We start from the raw sequence: 17,684 nt of genomic DNA on the forward strand, positions 1-17,684 counted from the left end.
AGTGTTGCAGTGCTGTAGCGTGTCCTCCAGAGGGCGCTGTTGACCGCGTGACCCGTGCATAACATACAGACATTTGGCTTGACTTACACTATTTTATAAAAAACAATATAAAAAAATTGAAATAAATACGTAAGCCTGTTAAAGCATGTCTGAAATCTCATCTCATGATATACCAGTAAATCATCTTTTGTTAATTGAGCAGTTTTTTGTTTAGTTTTTACGCTGATGCACAATAACAAATGTTAATGCATGTAGCTGTAGAGAATCAGCCTGACACTAGTTCTGTAGAGGCATGAATAAGAGTGTGCAGTCTTTAACCACACCTGCTGCTAAACAGATGGAAGAAACCCTGATTAACCCATGCTAATGTTGGGACATGTTGTAATAATCACACATTATTCATGCATAGCTTACTCAATACTAAAGTCAATTTGCATACTTTTTATTTTTATTACTGGATTGCATTCATACATAAAATACAAAAACCTTAATGAAAAAAGTATTTACAAATGTACAAAACTTCAGATTATATTACACGGATCTGACTTTAAACAAAAAGCTTTGTTCAGAGTTAATGTTTCTTATATAAAAATATGAGTGCTTTAATATCAAAATGATTGCACCTCAGAACACAGTGCAGTTTATACGTCCATCACCAGAGAGAGGTCATGCGTTCACCCCAAAATCACTTTATCTTTGGTACCTCACTGAACACCTGGCTATACTCAGCACCGTCGTATAACACACTTATAAATTATTATTCTGTACCTGAAGTTATTAGAAGAAACCGACCCATGAGACGGATCAGTGTTGTGACCGAATCAAAGGCTTCTTTAATACAGATATTGTCATGTGTCCATCTATTATCCCTGATATTCATATATTTCCAGTCTTGTGTTTGGCATCTTGGCATCTCCAAGTTTTGTCGTTCCAGTATTGTCCCAGTGTGCAGGAAACGGACAGGGAATCACCAGCATGTTGGAAGACAATGACAAAAAAGGGGAATAAAATAAACTAAAGAGCAGGAAAAGTCCCGATGCTGATGCTGCGGAGGACACCGCTCTAGTTCACGGACTCTTGATCAAAGGCAACACGTGCTTCACTAGTCCACTGGGGTCTTCACTGTTCGGGGTCTTCCAGTCTCGTTATAGATGTCGTTTCATGTGCAGCGCGAGGTGGTCGGACCGGGAGAAGGCTCGGTCGCACTTCTGGCACTGAAACGGCCGATGGCCCGTGTGCTTCCGGTAGTGTCTGGTGAGCTCGTCCGAACGGGCAAACTTCCAGCCACATCCCTCCCAGTCACAGTGATACGGCTTCTCTCCTGAACACACACACACACACACACACACAGATGAGCGTTTCACCTGACCAGAACAATCAAGACCCACTGGTCACATTAGAGAGACTGTTCAAATGTTGCTCATCCCTGCGCTGACTGAATAGAAGAGGAAGTTTCACTGCTGTTTGAATAGCAGATCACACCAGCTGTACTGAACACGTCTCTATATCTCCCAGTCTACAGACACTGACCTGTGTGTGTCCTGTGGTGGGCTTTGAGATGCGAGCTCTTGGTGTATGTTTTTCCACATCCGGTGTAATAACAGGTGTGTGTGGCTGTCCTCTTCCTCGGCCAGGAGCGCCGGCCACGCTTGGGCTTGGACTCTTCAGACAAACACTCGGCTGGAGACATCAGCTCTGGGGAGACGAAAGAGCACACAGCGTTAGGAAATAATGCTTCACGTTCACAAAATCAACTAATGACTCTGAGAAGCCAATATTCCCTTGATCTTTTGACATGTAAGAGGTCATTGTGCTGTAAAAACATCCTGCAAGTTTCAGAACACGAATCTTTATACTGAATGCAGTCTGTCAAAGCGACAGATGTGGGTAAGCACCGCCTCCACACAACACCTGCTTCTACATTGATGCCTGTTTAGCACGAGTCTACAGCACTGCCTGTTTAGCCCCGCCCACATTACGCATCTGTCTGTTTAGCCCCGCCCACCGACTCTAAAGCGCTGTCTGTTTAGCACCGCCCACATTACGCCTGTGTCTGTTTAGCCCCGCCCACGATTCACCAAAGTAGTGTTATATTGAGGAATATTGAGAAACCTAACGATAAAGATGCTCTGAAGAAGACTAGACTCTGTGCAGTCGTGTTCTTTACACTTTCTTCCTTCTGATCACGACGTTAGGAAAGAGTGGATGAACTCATTTACCGTCAATTTGCACAAGGCACAATTTGACGTCCAATTTTCAGCAAGATTAAAACTAAAAGACTACATCGGATCTGACAGTAACGTGTGAGCACATAAATAACTGCTTCATTACATGATCATTGGGATCATTGATTCTTCTCACACATCGTTTGAGTGTTTTTGACCATCAGTGTCCATCAGTTCAGAAGATACGAGCTCAAACACACAACTGTTAGCCGATCGCAGCAGTGGGACTGGTTATAAACAGGACAGAAAACAGCTTCTAAATGATGTTTTTTGATGTAAAAGTCTTGATAGCATTATAAGTGGAGGTAGAGAGTAAGAGCGTGACTGACCCTGGTACTGCCCTGACGGAGGAAAGCGTGAGTATCCGGGCGAGGGCTGATATCCCGGAGCCACAGAGATCACAGGAGTCTGAGGATGTTCGTCTGGAGACAGAGAGGATGTGCACGAGCGGCTGGGACCCATGACCTCTCGGGACACACTGAAGCTGTGCGTCTCCATCAGCGCTCTCCGTGAGTTCAGTCCCAGGTGGAGATCCGTGGGTCGGCTGATGGTGCAGGTGCTGGGATGCTCCTGTTTGATCCCAGGACAAGCAAACGGCTCCGAGCCTCCCTTACTGTAGTCAGTCATCTCCATGGTGGTCTTCACCACAAACTTTCCGTGGAGGCTCGTGGGCTGAAGATACGCAGGATCCAGCTCAGGCCTCATCAGTTCAGCCACAAACCCCCCCGAGGGAGACACGTCGCTGATGTCGGGGATGTTGTAGAGCAGGCTGGAGTCCTGTCCCTGAGGAGACGGCATCTGATAGGAGTAGGACACGGTTCTCTCCTCCTCTTCTTCTTGCTGCTGAAGCATGCAGTTCGACAGGATAAAGTCATAGTCCAGCAGGTCCAGCTCTTCTGACTGCTTCCTGGTCATCACGGAGGGGACGTCCCGGTCAGCACAGCTCCCACCTGTAGACATGCAGGAGCGTTTCAGGTGAGACATCTCCTCCGTCCATCTCTTAATGTGAACACAGACACATGCAGAGGAAGAGAGGACAAGACAAGGTGAGTCTCTCAGAGACGCTCAAGATCAGGATCTCAAACCTTCTAAAATAAGCATTTTTAAATAGAAAATGACCTATATATATTGCCATTAATTAAATATTTTTAGTGGTTAAAAGTTGATTGATTATAATGAAGTGGAAACTTAGATTTTCTGTGATGGTTTCTATTGTTGTTAAAGTGTGTCCTGGTTCTGGTCTTCAACACAAATTATTTCTAGATACAGCTTGTCCTCTGATGTTATTGTGAATTATTAGAAGACCCTGTCATGCTGCATTGTTTCATGTTTCCAGCTACAGATCCTGAGAGAATCCACACTGATAGAAGTATTGTGTAATCAGTGCATGATAAAGAACATAAGACACGAGTCCCTGCAGCACAGAAGCAGTCTTCAGGAGCACAGGTGTGTGTTTGGAGAAATACACTGTACGAGTCACAATCATACATTTCTCTTTTATGACAGAAATCATTAGGATATTAAGTAAAATCATGTTCCATGAAGATATTTAGTAAGTTTCCTTCCGTAAATATATTAAAACTAAATTTTTTATTATTAATATGCATTGCTAAGAACTTCATTTGAACAACTTTAAAGATGATTTTCTCAATATTTAGATTTTTTGCACCCGCAGATTTCCAGATATTGTCCTCTTAACAAACCAGACATCACTGGAGAGATGATTTATTCAGCTTCAGAGGATGCATAAATCGGAATATCAAAAAATGGATAATGATTGGTTCTGTGCTCCAGGGTCACAGTATACAGTGCCCGGTTTGCTGGAGAATGGCTTCGGTCCGGTGCTGTACCGGATCGGTGGCCGGTAATGTCCCGTGTGATACTCACTGAACCGGCAGCAGGTCCCGTCATCGCCTCGCGCGCAGCGCTGTCAGTGCATGACGTCACACTCGTGACCACCTGCAGTCGGAGAAAGCGCAAAGAATACAATCCTTTAGTCACGGAGCTCCGGGGAAACTCTCGGACACATCAAAGCCTAAAGAGAAAGCGACGGAAGTCTCCGAGCGCACCGCGCAGCTCATGAGTGCAGATCACTCCAGGCTTATACCGAGCGCGTGCTGACGGAACCGGCCATCTAACCAGCCTCGGCTCGGTGTCGTTACGGGGATTCCCCGGCGCGATCTCTCCGGTGTCTGGACGCGAGTGACTCGTCGGATGCGCGCAGGGCTTTCCTCGCCTAGCTCTTAAACCCCGGACACGCCTCTCGTTGCGCGGCAACCGCAGGAAAACACACCTCGTGACGTCATCAAGAGGGAGGAGGGAACGACAACAAAAAAACCGAATCTGGCACCGCGCCGGTATTTTGTATCCACACAAATATGTGCGTGTTAGCAACCGGGATCAACCGACTCCAGCGCGAGAGCCACGGGTGAAAGTCACGATCTCTTCCTGTCTTCTCTCAAACACCTGAGGAACTGATCGTTATTACACCTGACACACGGGACACAGCCCGAGAGACACGTGCAGGACTGAGAAGCCATGCATTCAGTGTTCATCACCTGATACAGTCATTACTACAGACACATGCACTGAGTCTGGGCAGCATTTCACCTCTGGATTGTGTCTTTGAGTTACTTTACTTTTTACTTTTAAAGTTATTTATTTGACTTTTATTTAACCTTGCATTGTCGGTTTGCAATTTTTATTAAATGTATGAAAATAAATAGGCACACAAAATAAATGCATTCTAAGAAGGGTTTATATCAGGCCACAAAGGCACTTTGTATACAGTATATATATATATATGAATAATTAGGTAATTGCCACTATTTTTCTCAGAATTCTTTTTTTTTTTTTTTTTTTACAATTCCAAGAAAAAAGTCAGAAATGTTGGATATGAACACTAAATTGTGAGATATGAACTCAGAAATATTCTTAAAAGTCAAATTTTTTTTCCAGTTGGACAATTTATCACAGCCTTTAATTTTGAATCAAGAGACCCCAGCATCCTTTTAGATCGTTCCTGTGCTGTCCCGAGTCTGTGTGTGTATGTGTGTGTGTGTGTGTGTGTGTGTGTGTGTGTGTATGTGTGTGTGTGTGTGTGTGTGTGTGTGAGAGTGCGAGGCTGCGTGTGTGTGTGTGTGTGTGTGTGTCAGTCTCAGAGTAATGTCTCCGCAGTGTCTACAATCATCTCTGTATAATCAGCAAACACGAGCTCGGAGACCATCCTGTTCCTTCAGGATCTTGCTCGTTTGGCTCTGTCAACAGCAGAACACACACACACACACATTCTCACGCTCAAGCCCTCACACAATACTCGTTCCTGTAGTGTAACTTCATCATTCATGGATGAGATGTTGATTTGCTTACTGTTCTTGATCTCTCAGTGCATCCAGACTCTTCTGTGTGTCATGTTCTGGTTCCTGGTGCTGGATGTTTGTGTTTAGTGAAATATCTCATCTTGGTGGCCCAGTCTGAGCGTGGAGATATACTTGACTCTTTGTTTTCATGACAAAAACCTAAAAAGCTATTTTGGGAAAGAGAAACTTGAGGTTATCTAGTGCCATCAGATGCAGTGTTGATGTCGTCTGGTGTTTATCTTCCCTTCCTTCAAAGGTGTTTCACTCTCAGTTTCGCTGTGTAACACTGTAAGCTGCTGTTTCTGAAAGCACAATATAAGAATCAGAAATCAGCTTATGTTTGGTTATATGAGGACTTTATGCAAATGCCACTCTTCTCCAGGGTCAACACCAACAGGAATGGCTTGGAATATCCTCGCTATATATTTGCATTTCAGAGCTCAAACATATTTATAGGTTTCCAAGAGATGTGTCCTTTCATTTCCTTGGAATAGTGTGTTCGCTTACTGATATGATGACTGATGATTCACAAACCTGTGGGAAAATCCTGACAGAATCCATTTATCCAGGAATCAGAATGCAAATGATATATTTAAATAAACAGGTGATCTCTCCTCTTCTGATGCTTCAGTATATTTGCATACGCTGGAGACTCATCATCAATGAATGAACAGCTGCTACCAGAACAAAACATGTTTTCACCAATCATTGTTCGGTCTGGATTAGTCTGGTTCAGTGTTTCTCACTGTTAAAGCTTCAGTGTTTGGGAACATAAGTATCTTCACAGCCGTAGGTCAGGTGTAATTCTGAAGCTGTACAAGCTGAGACTCGAACGGGATGGGAACAGTGCAGTTTAATGGTGGACTGAAAGAAAGCCGCCGAGATAAACATCGTTTAGAGAGAAACAGAACAAGATGTCAGAGTCATTAAACAGGTTTCCATACACAACGACTCTGCTGTGTGTATAGAGCTGTGCTTTCTTATTTAGAAAAAGTAAACAAGATGCAAGTTTCATAGTTGCATGTCCAGATGTTCTTCCTGTATAATAGCAAGGGTGCATGGGTTAAACCAACACCATGCTCTTTTTTAGGAGCAGACGTGAGCTCCTGTCGTGAGGCAGTCTGTGCCTCCTCTGAGCTCCAAGGGATTCCTCCTCGCTCTTAAATATGCTGGTTATTTTTAACCCATGGTGTAAGAGCGGCCCAGCGCCGCCCACTCTGTAACAATGATCCCCTTCAGCCAGCAGAGGAAGTGGACAGGAGCCACACTTCCTGGTCATGTGACCCGCGACAGAGGGATTTAACCCCTTCAGCACGGCCAGGGTGTGTGTGCGGCAGGGTGATGTCACTGGGCTTCTCCAGGATTAGAAACCTCTAAAAAGATGGAAAGACAGCTCTTCAGCACACATTCACACACGACCCATACGCCTGAGCAGAGTGTGTGTGTGATCTCTGTTAGATACACTCAGTTCTTACTCTGGAAGTGTCAGTCTCTGTGTGAATGTTTTACTTTAAATACAATTCTTTGCTGACAGATATATTTCAGACAGTTATTTACATTACATCTACATTTAAGAAGACAGTGTTTGTCAAAGAGCCAGCTATATTCATAATAAACACTCAGTGTTGGGGAAAGTTACTCTTGAAGCAATGCCTTACAATGTTGCATTACTTCATAAAAAGTGACTAATTGAGTTACTGTTTATGGAAAGTAATGCATTGGTAGTTTTGTGTTACTTTTTGTAATCTGGGCTTGGCTTGATTATTCATTTTAATAACAAAAAGCCAAATGTTATATTTTTATAAGCTGTAAGGGCCCTTTCAAACCTGTCATATGCGTGACCGTGATGGTGATTAGTGTTGGTGTGAATGACCATGTGCATCTTATACAGTATATGTGTATATCTGCTGGCTGTATATCAATTCATGAAATATGTTTTTTAATTGTAAAATCCGTAAAGCCTTTTATGTTGCTACTGTATTTTTTATGACAAAATTCTGGCAACCACAGCTGCCAGTTTTTACCGTAAACTGTAATTGTTTAATTTTATAAATTTTTTCGGAGCAGATGTATTTTCTCAAAGCACACAAGCAACACTATCACCCAGTGATCACTCCTGAAGCCAAAGCATTGTTTTGGGGTGATATCTTCACATAAGACTTGATTACGGTCTAATGGCTGAGCGCAGACTGATTCTGGATTCACTCCAGGCGACTGAGAAGCAAAGTGATGAAATAAAATGCAAACGAGTGCAACTTTCCAGGTCTCTGGAAATGAATGTGAGATGTGAACCTCTCCCCGTTCCTCCAGACAGACGTTCACTGGGATTCCCCAAACTCTACCCCGCTGGAATCTGACGTCATGTAGACCTCTGCGTGCACAGGTTGTCTGTGACCTGCTCTTCTCTGATGTAATGCTTGGTGAAGCTCGTCCAGCTGTAGACGCTGTCTCAAACTTTCTGATGTTCATGATGTGACCAAGACGTTTCCGTCACATTCTGCTCCTGCTTTCATTCCCTTGTGTTCTTCATCAGTCAGTATTTCTGCCCTGTTGTTTCGATGAAGTGTCTGGGATGTTTTTATATGTTTGAAATGAGCAGCTTGTGTACTTTTCAGGGGCACACTAGATTTGGACCATGCAAGATCCTTCACCGTAGTGAATATGGATATGGATTATGAAGGAAACATCATGAAACAGCCTTTTTTTTATTTGAATTTGTTTTTTCAAATGTTTTCTTCACATGAAACCAAGAGTCTGTGACGTTTAGCTTGGTCAAGCATCTTACGCTTTGCAGAATCACACATCAGTGGAATAAACTTCATATTTGGTATGGAGCAATAAGGGAAAATGCTACACAATATGCTTATGTAACCGCGCCATATATTCATGTTTCACGTTGTAGTTCTGAATCTGTGTCCAACGTGCAATGGATTGTTGCAAACAGGTGTGAAATATGCAGCAAATTATGGAAACTTTCCCAGAGTTTATTTTTGGGAAGTAGGAGATGTAGGTGTGGGTTCCCTCCAACTCTCTCAGGGAAAACTGTAGAAACATGGTATTTTTTCTAGTTGTCCATTTTGAGGAGTGCCAGTTTGTTGGGATGTCTTGTATGAGATCTCTCTGCTTCTACAGAATATTCTCCTCCAGACCTCGGACAGTAACGTGAGGCAAGGCTCGACTACGGTTTGGCTTCTCCAGCCGAATTACAGTCCAGAGAGTTTAAACGAAACTCTGAATGGAAAGAGAGTTTGGCAGGAGTGAAGAGAAAGTCGTGGGAAAAATACTTCTGAAAGAACTGCTCTGTTCAAGAAATAGAAATAACGATGAGAGAGCGTGTCACACAGAAAAAAATTGTCATAACCTTTGTTTTGTGTCTTTGGGTTGGGTTTCTTCTCCAGAGCAGTCCATCCAACAGCATCTAGTTGTTGTCTTTTAATGTTAAACGTTTTCTTTTGGAGACAGCATCACTGTGATGACCGTCTGTGGGACACACATCTCTTGGTGGAGATTCCTGATTGAGTTTATTATCTCGGGTTTGAAGTTTCCAACTTCGCTGGTTTGTTCTCCTGTGGACTGGACAATAATGAGCACAGACCGCTGAAAACCCTGTAGATGACATGTTTGCTTTCGGCATAAATCAGAGATATGTGACGTTTGTTTAAAGAGGTTTTCTAGGTCTTTTATAGTGTTTGTGATGCCATTGCAAGATTTACGGGGGATATACAGCACCAGTCAAATGTTTGGACACAACTACTCATTCATGGTTATGACATCTTTATGATGATTTTCCACACTTTAGAGGAGTTTTATCATAAACGTCCAAATTATGAAGGAACACTAATGGAAGAGTGGGATAATTGTGCAGTAAACGATCTGAGCTGCTTCTGGGCTTTTCCATTAGTGTCTCCATGAGAATGAACCCTTAGAAGCCCTTAGATCTAACATGTTTATAGTGATGGGAAACTAATGTTAGACTGGTCCAGGTGTAAAGAGATACTGCTGAAGGTCATCCTCATTAAGGGAGACCTCTCTTTCCGTGTCTGTTGTGGTACGATGGAGACGATGAAGTTCCACAGATGTGTTCAAACTAGAACAGGACTTCATTGTTAGTAATAATGTGAATGGAGAGAGAAGCCCTGGGAAAATCAGAAACTATGTATTTGTGAGTGTGTTTGCCAACCAGGAACCAAGAGCTCGGTGATCTTAGCGTGAAGCGTCTCCACATCTAGTGACCAGAATATCACAGAGCCTCTTTATAGCCTTGTTTTAGTCATGCGGGGAATGACCGCAGTAATAATCATGGAGAGTCTCTCGTCTCGTTCATGCAGCAGTTCTTTATGACTTCAGTCTGAAGGTCAGAGAGATGACGTGAATCGAGCCAATGAGTGACAGATGAGAGATGACCATCCAAGCTGCTCTGGAGTTTACTCTCTCCAATCTAACATTGTTTATACCGTTGTACTGTATCTGAATTTTCGTATGGGAAAAACTGTGAAAAACAACTTTCATAGTAGTTTTACATTAGTTTTCCATTGAATCTGGACACATTTGATTGAGATGGGAAATGACTTGGGATATTAAGACTTTTCCTGAACAAAATTATGTGAGTTTATCAACATTAACATTAATATTTATTGTTGGTTCATGTTAGTTAATGCATTAACTAATGTTATTGTAAAGAAAAAAATAGATATTCTGTAAGTCTTTGTCATTTGTTTCCTGTGTGAATGAGTGAAAGCAGATTTTTTGGTTGTTCTTAAAATAGCAGCTGAGAGAATTCATGTCTGTGGCTTTTAACTGCGTCAGCTGTTCTGCTAGTGACACACTAAACCAGAAGAGCTCAGGTCATTACACACACACACACACACACACTCGCTCACGCACACACACACACACACACACACACACACACACTCGCTCACACACACTCGCACACACACACTCGTATTCCCTCTCAAAGACTGCAGGTATGCAAACACTCGCAGGTATGTTTCTAGACACACATGTGTACGCACAGAATTGCACAACAGACGCACAAACACAAATTCATGACGGCTTGCTCTTACTGCAAACTATTTGGCAAATTACACTATAGGACGAATGTAATGCATTACTTTTAAAAATAACTTTCCCCAAAACTGGTTGAATCACATTTTGCAACATCAATACTGGTATTGAACTGAACTGAATCAACATTGAGCTAACATGAGCTGAATAATGAGAGATAGTTTTATTTATTTATTATTGTATTATTGTAAAAAGCACTATATAAATAAAGGTGCCTTCACTTTCCAGAGCTGCCGAGCAGAATTTGGATTGTCTTCATAATCGAGTTTGATTCTGCTGTTCATCTGTTATCAGTATTGTATAAAGCTGTGTTGAATTAAATGAAACTTGAGAGTCTCTCAGCGTAAATAAGAGCGGATGCAAGTTCAGAAGGAAAGCATGCATCTCTATCTCTGTCCTATTTGCTTATAACTTGTTTCAAACATGATGCATTCATTTCGCTTTGCCTAATTTCAAATATATGTGGAAATAGTGGAGTTACAGGTAAAGCTGGTAAATCTTCCTGCTGTCTTCAGCTTTATTTCTAAAACGATTATACAATACAGATCGTGTTAAAGCAGAGATTCAGAGATAAAGGGAAACTAGTGGACTATAAAGGAGATCAGATTCAGCTTTAGAGCAGCTCTACAGAAGAACAGAGACTCGGTCAGGTTTAGTGCGTGCACACACACATCTCTCAGACCCTGACTACACAAACACACAGCTGACTGCACCGAACTCCATCAGGACACAGAGATCATTCGCTTGTGAAGGCCGACTCGAACACACAGACGTTTTGTCACCAGTCTGATTCTGATGTTTATCTGGGTTTCTCTGGCCGCCAGCCGGACTCGTGTATTAGGAGATGGAGAAGAGATAAGCGAGGGTTAATGAGCACAGTACGGTGACAGAGGAACAGTCTACACCCCTGCTGACAGTCAAAGACTCGCTCTGTGCTCCACAATCTTCCTCCATCGCTCCTGCTCTGTTTGGTGTTCAGGACGGTTTACACAGATAATTAGACCCTAATTATAATCTCATTAACACACATATAGAAAGCACAACATGCACTCAGTCTAACTGAAAGGCAAAAGTAATCTCTTCAGTTTCACCATCGTGATCTGTAGGACAGAACAGCTTTATAACACAGTAAAGCACAGAGTCAGAGTCAGATCCTGAGTCGAGCGCCGGCTGATGAAGTCATGCTCTCTCTCCGGACGCGCTGGCATGGGTGAGTCCATCCGGAGCGTTTCTCAGCGCTTATGTAAGAGCCGTCTCCGGAGGCTGGGTGTGGAGACCAGAGGCTCTGATCTGATTCCTGGAGGAAGGACACCGGGATACGAGCCCTGAATCTGCTGTTTCACTCCTGCGTGGTTCCACAAGCATCGCCAAAAATCTCACTCACAAAAAACATCCATAGCTTTAGCCACAGAACATAACGGGAATACTAGAGTTAAGAAGTGCATTGATTGAGCCGTGGGAATGTAAATCAACTGTTTTCTGTGATCAGAACTGTATTTCCAGCATCATTCCTCCAGTCTTCAGTGATCTTCAGAAATCAGAATAATATGATGATTTACTGCTCAAGAAACATTTCTGATTATCATCAGTGTTGAACACAGTTGTGCTGCTCGATATTTCTGTGGAAACTGTGATGCATTTTTTTCTTCCAATTTTTAACTAGATTTTTTTTTGTATTTTTATAAATACTAGATTTCCTTAAATGTATTTTTAATTTAATGCATAAATATAAAATGTCGATATTCATCTATAGTGAACATTTTCCCTTCACATGTCATCTCTTTTTAAGCTGAGCTGATCTGGCTCAGAAGCCTGATCTACTGATGCTTATCCAGCTCCGAACCAGACACTGTGAAGTCCTTGTCTTATAAGAGCACGTGTGTCTTCAAACACAGCACGATTGGTTCTGAACAGAGCTGTTTCTCTCTGTCTGTCCAGTCTGAAGCTCTGGATCGTTTTTTATTGATTGTTTTCTCAAAAACATTAGTTTTTTGTGGAACAGGGAAGCAGTTTCTGTGTCTGTTGAAGGAGAAATCATTCAGCGTGTGCATCTGAAGGCTGATAAGACGAGTGTTTTTCCAGATGTGTGTTTGTGAGCTGGAGCTGATAAGAACAGGGAACGGCGTTTCTCTCGAGAGCTCGGCGATGTTCGTAGTGTTTATTAAACTCTGGAGACGTGAACGCTCACACAGCAGAATCTGACTGTTTCAAAGCAAATTCATACGTGGTTTGAAATCTGATTAAAGTCAGACTTTAGTGTCATAATATAATGTAATATATAATAGTGTCATTATGTAGCGCTTTTCACAACACACATGGGTTTAAAGCAGCTTTAGAGAAAGTCAGACTGTCAGAATGCTTTAACATCGAATGGTTTTAGGATGTTAGGCAATGTAGGAATATATAATGATGATCCCATCTAGCTATACTGTGTTTCTGTTGTGCAGATAGATCAAGTACCAGTGAAACTGTTATAGGCAGAGGATAGTTCTAGCACTTTGATTAAACATGATTATACATTTTGGCACATCTATCTCAGTCTAAACGGTCTGATCTGATTTCAAGTAGCTTTTGGTTATTTGGGATGCAGCGTGCACTCTGTGTGTCCGACAGATAATCCTGGCATCCTCCTGAAGAAGTCATGAATACTGCATGAGATGATGGATGGACGTGATCATCACAGCGTTTCTGTAGATCATGCTTCTCACATGCTTTGAGTTTCTCTCAATCCTTCGCTCCAGCAGTGTGTTTTTCAGCTCAGTCCTGGTTTTCATCTGTGCAAAACCACCAAATCAGGCTCATAAATGTAAATTACAGCCCAATAAAAGCAGCTGAGGGGTTTGTAGGGTTGTGTGCCTCCTCCTGCTCTTATAAAACAGCCTCGGCTCTGATTTAACACACACACATCAGGCCCCTGTGTGTTATAATGAGCCTTCATCAGACCAACTATTCCTGGTTGTTCTTTTCTTTGTGTCAAGATTAGAAAAGTTTGAACTCATTTCTTTTTGTACACTGCACTGAAAGAACGAGACATTGTGAGTCAGTGACAGACTTGTTACGCAAAATAGATCATTAACAGATATTCCCAGCTGCAGCGTGTGTGTGTGTGTGCGTGTGTGTGTGTGTGTGAGTGTGTAGGTGTGTGTGTGTGTGTAGGTGTGTGTGTGTGTGTGTGTGTGTGTGTGTGTGTGTGTGTGTGTGTGTGAGTGTGTAGGTGTGTGTGTGTGTGCGTGTGTGTGTGTGTGCGTGTGTGTGTGTGTGTGTGCGTGTGTAGGTGTGTGTGTGTGTGTGTAGGTGTGTGTGTGTGTGTGTGTGTGTGTAGGTGTACGTGTGTGTGTGTAGGTGTGTGTGTGTGTGTGTGTGTGTGTGTGTGTGTGTGAGTGTGTAGGTGTGCGTGTGTGTGAGTGTGTAGGTGTACTTGTTTTTCTATTCTGGTGGGGACTTAAACCTGAATACACACAGACTCATGGGGACTCGTGTCACGGTGGGGACCTAAATTGAGGTCCCCACAGGTAAACAAGCTAATAAATGACACAGAATGAAGTTTCTTGAAAATCTAAAAATGCAGAAAGTTTACTGTGAGGGTTAGGTTTAGGGGTAGGGTTGGTGTAGGGCGATAGAAAATACAGTCTGTACAGTATAAAAACCATTACACCTGTGGAGAGTCCCCACGAGGATAGCTGACCAGACATGTGTGTGTGTGTGTGTGTGTGTGAGTGTGTAGGTGTGTGTGTGTGTGTGTGTGAGTGTGTAGGTGTGTGTGTGTGTGTGTGTGTGAGTGTGTGTGTGTGTGTGTGTGTGTGTGTAGGTGTGTGTGTGTGTGTGTGTGTGTGTGTGTGTGTGTGTGTGTGTGTGTGTGTGTGTGAGTGTGTAGGTGTGTGTGTGTGTGTGTGTAGGTGTGTGTAAAGGTGGAAGTACATGAGGACAGAATTTGATTTATAAATCATATAAGCATATATTTGTCATGTCTGACGGCCGTCTGAGCGTGTACATGCATCTCGATATGTATTTATTTATCAGGGATCTTACTGATTCTAGTGAAAATAGTCTCTTTTTACCACCTTTCTCACTGTCCAGAGGTGAAAAACAGTGCGTCTGATGACTTCTATAACACCTGTGTGCTCGAGTTCATTCCTCAGTCTGATGGTTTTCGCTGGACTAAACGGTGTGGATAAGATCATGTGTATTCAGTGTGTTTCTGGCTCGTGTGTCTCCAGTCGTCCGGTGGGACCGCTCTAATAAGAGTTACAGAACATGCCTCCGTCTCTCTGAACCTCCTTCAGCAGACGTGTTCGCTCGATCGTGTGAAGAAATCAGCCTCGCTCCTGCAGTGTTCACTCATCAATCTCTCGTCCGGTCGAGACTCTGAATCTGAGGTTGGGCTTTGATTGAGTCAGAACAAGCAAAAGATTATTGCTCTTCTGGGGAATTACCGAACAAATGATTTACTGAATCTGTGAGTATTCAGACCTCTTTAAGTGACCTCTTCAAGCAGCGAGTCTTCTGTTAATCGTTGTATATTTGGGCTTCGAGCAGTGGATCATCAGAAGTGCTGTGTAACACCTGTCCAGCTGCTGTGTGTGAGTCTGGACACACACCTGAACAGTGTCCACAGCACTGGAAGAAGCAGCTCACACCAGATCTGACGCTCCAGTGTGTGGTGTTTCAGCGAGCGCTCCGTCACACTTCCACATCCCAACCTGAAGACAGGGGCTGCGTGATGTTACCGTACAAATACTGGACCACAGAACTAGACACGATCTACTGTTGGAGCTACAGGAACGCCATCTACCTTTTCACTTCCAAAAACTTGTGTTTAACCACTTATCAGTAAATGTTGCCTGGGAATCGAACCTATGACCATGATTTACTGTTTGAGCTACAGCTGTCATAGAAAACCAGATATTCATGGTTTTTCTGTTGTTGTTGTTTTATAAAGATATAAATTCAGCTCTGTAATACCTGCAGGGAGTTATCCATTAGTATACTCCTTCCTGGATGTGGTTATTGAGCTGGGATTGATTCGATGTGATTGATCGCTCTGGAGGATGAGAAGATGATGTCATGACAGTGCTGAAGCGTGACGTCAAAAACCTCCACTAACATTTCTAATGTTCTGTAACGTGTCCTGTTCTGAACTCGCCCGTTCCAGCAGACCACGCCCCTCTGCGCTGATGATGTCACGCTGTGATGATGTCATCAGGAGGCCACTGCAGGCGTGCGGGTGTGACATCACTCTGGCGCAGGTGCATCCTCGAGGCTCGGCGAGCGAAAGCAGACGCAATCTCACTAATTCAAACAATCTGAGCCTCGGCGAGCGGCGTGTTTTTGGCCCGCGCTGGGATTGTAATGGGCTCCCTGGACAGATCCATTCCTGCAGTCAGTGATGTTTGTGAGAAATGCAAGCGAGAGATCAGCGTCCTGGAGAGAAAGAGAGAGAGAAAGAGATGGAATTCCCCTCTTCTCTTCTCCATCAGCAGCATCAGTGAAGCAGAGATTGCACTAACATTCATCAGAGAGAAACTAACCACACACTCCTGCTGTTCTCCGTCTGGAACGATCTGTGGCCTGTCTCTTCCTCGCAGGTCTCTTCACATTCTAGTGTTCATTACTGTATGATGTGGCTCTGAACCTAGGTATGTTTGCTTCATCATTCTACAACAACTCTAGCAACATAAACTCTCGGGAAAGAATGAGTTTTCATGTTTGTTCCTGTAGATGAGACACCTAATCTCAACACAGCGTGTTTCTCTGATTCATAAGGTATCCAAAGCAAGGTTATCATATGATATCTATTTTCAATTTGTCATGGAAATAGTTTAATTGTCATTTTTTGGGGAACAGCTTATAACCAATGCATTGCGTTCGTACTGGTCGACTAAACATCAGTCAATATTTAAATCAACCAAATTGTGAGAAAAAAAGCTAAATGTAGCAATTGAACGTCACATTGTAACCGTGGAAACACTTGTGCTGAATTAGTTTCTCTTCACCTTTCTTCCCACAATATCCCATGAGTTACTCCACCAGACATGACATCTCTTGTTCTTTTTCCAGATCCTCACTTGTGTTTTCTCAGAGGATTATAAACATTTCTTCTTTTCCTTCACTTTTTATTTGCTCATCAGTTTCTGCTTGTTAGAAATTACTTAGCTTTCTCTTGCAACGCAATATCAAAATCAGACATAGTTGACTGGAACATCAGGGGAACACATGAAGATATGAGACATGAGATATGAAATATGAAACATTAAATTCACATCATAAGAGTGCAACTAGTCAACAAATATGAAAATCATTGTTCAGGGGTAACCCTAGTTCATAACAATGACAGGAGCATCTTTTATTTGAGTTTGAAGAAATGACTCAAACACAAACTACATGAACTGAAGTCTGGCATCAGACTGGACCAAATATTCCCAAAGACATGCTGCTGTCCAGAAGATGAGGCAAGACCAGTGATCCAATCCCAAATAACTCAGATCTCAGAGCACAACCTAATCTGATTTACTCCTGATTCAGAACATGAGGAATATGAACAGAATGCAAAGAAAGCATCGGACCATCTTCCCTCATCACCGCAGCGGTTTGGAGAAGGGTTAATGTATTGGGGGTCTGTGGCCCTCACCAGACATTGAAGACGGGACATTAACTTAATCCAAACCAACTTTAGCTGTAGAGAGACTGTATATCACCAGAGAGCGAGAGGTTTGGGGTTCAAGCTGCTGCGCTGGAAAACTACAAAGTGTTAACGTTTGGAGAAGGGCCCAGAGAGAGAGAGAGAGAGAGAGAGAGAGAGACTGGGGTGAAGTCAAAGTCCTGCTGGCTCTGAGACGTCACGCCACGAACACGAGAGCCCGCCTTTCAAAACATGTTCAGAGCTTGTGCAGTATCTGTGGATCGTTCTGCAAATGTTCACTCAAAACACACAAGGTCTAATCAGTGAGTTCCTAAAGAAATACAAAACTTGGGCTAATCAAAAGAAAACAAGGCCGGTCATTTCTGTCCAGGAGCTCAAAAGAAAATCCACAAA

General features: G+C 42.9%; 1 protein-coding gene across 2 annotated transcripts; it reads right to left on the reverse strand.

Annotated features, from left to right (window-relative positions):
• Positions 1-421: 421 nt before the first annotated feature.
• LOC127986310 (Krueppel-like factor 4) lies at positions 422-4,455 on the reverse strand. Of its 2 annotated transcripts, none has more exons than XM_052588592.1 (4): positions 4,113-4,455; positions 2,555-3,175; positions 1,531-1,695; positions 422-1,321 (listed from the first exon to the last, which is right to left on the reverse strand). In XM_052588592.1, the coding sequence occupies exons 2-4, from the start codon at positions 3,138-3,140 to the stop codon at positions 1,146-1,148; spliced, it is 927 nt and encodes a 308-aa protein (XP_052444552.1). In that variant the 5' UTR covers positions 3,141-3,175; positions 4,113-4,455; the 3' UTR covers positions 422-1,145. The 2 variants fall into 2 exon arrangements, with proteins under 2 accessions (XP_052444552.1, XP_052444551.1); XM_052588591.1 differs by having other exon boundaries at positions 2,555-3,224.
• Positions 4,456-17,684: the final 13,229 nt, after the last annotated feature.

This window comes from Carassius gibelio, chromosome B21, assembly GCF_023724105.1.
Source record: "Carassius gibelio isolate Cgi1373 ecotype wild population from Czech Republic chromosome B21, carGib1.2-hapl.c, whole genome shotgun sequence".
Lineage (NCBI taxonomy): Eukaryota > Metazoa > Chordata > Actinopteri > Cypriniformes > Cyprinidae > Carassius > Carassius gibelio.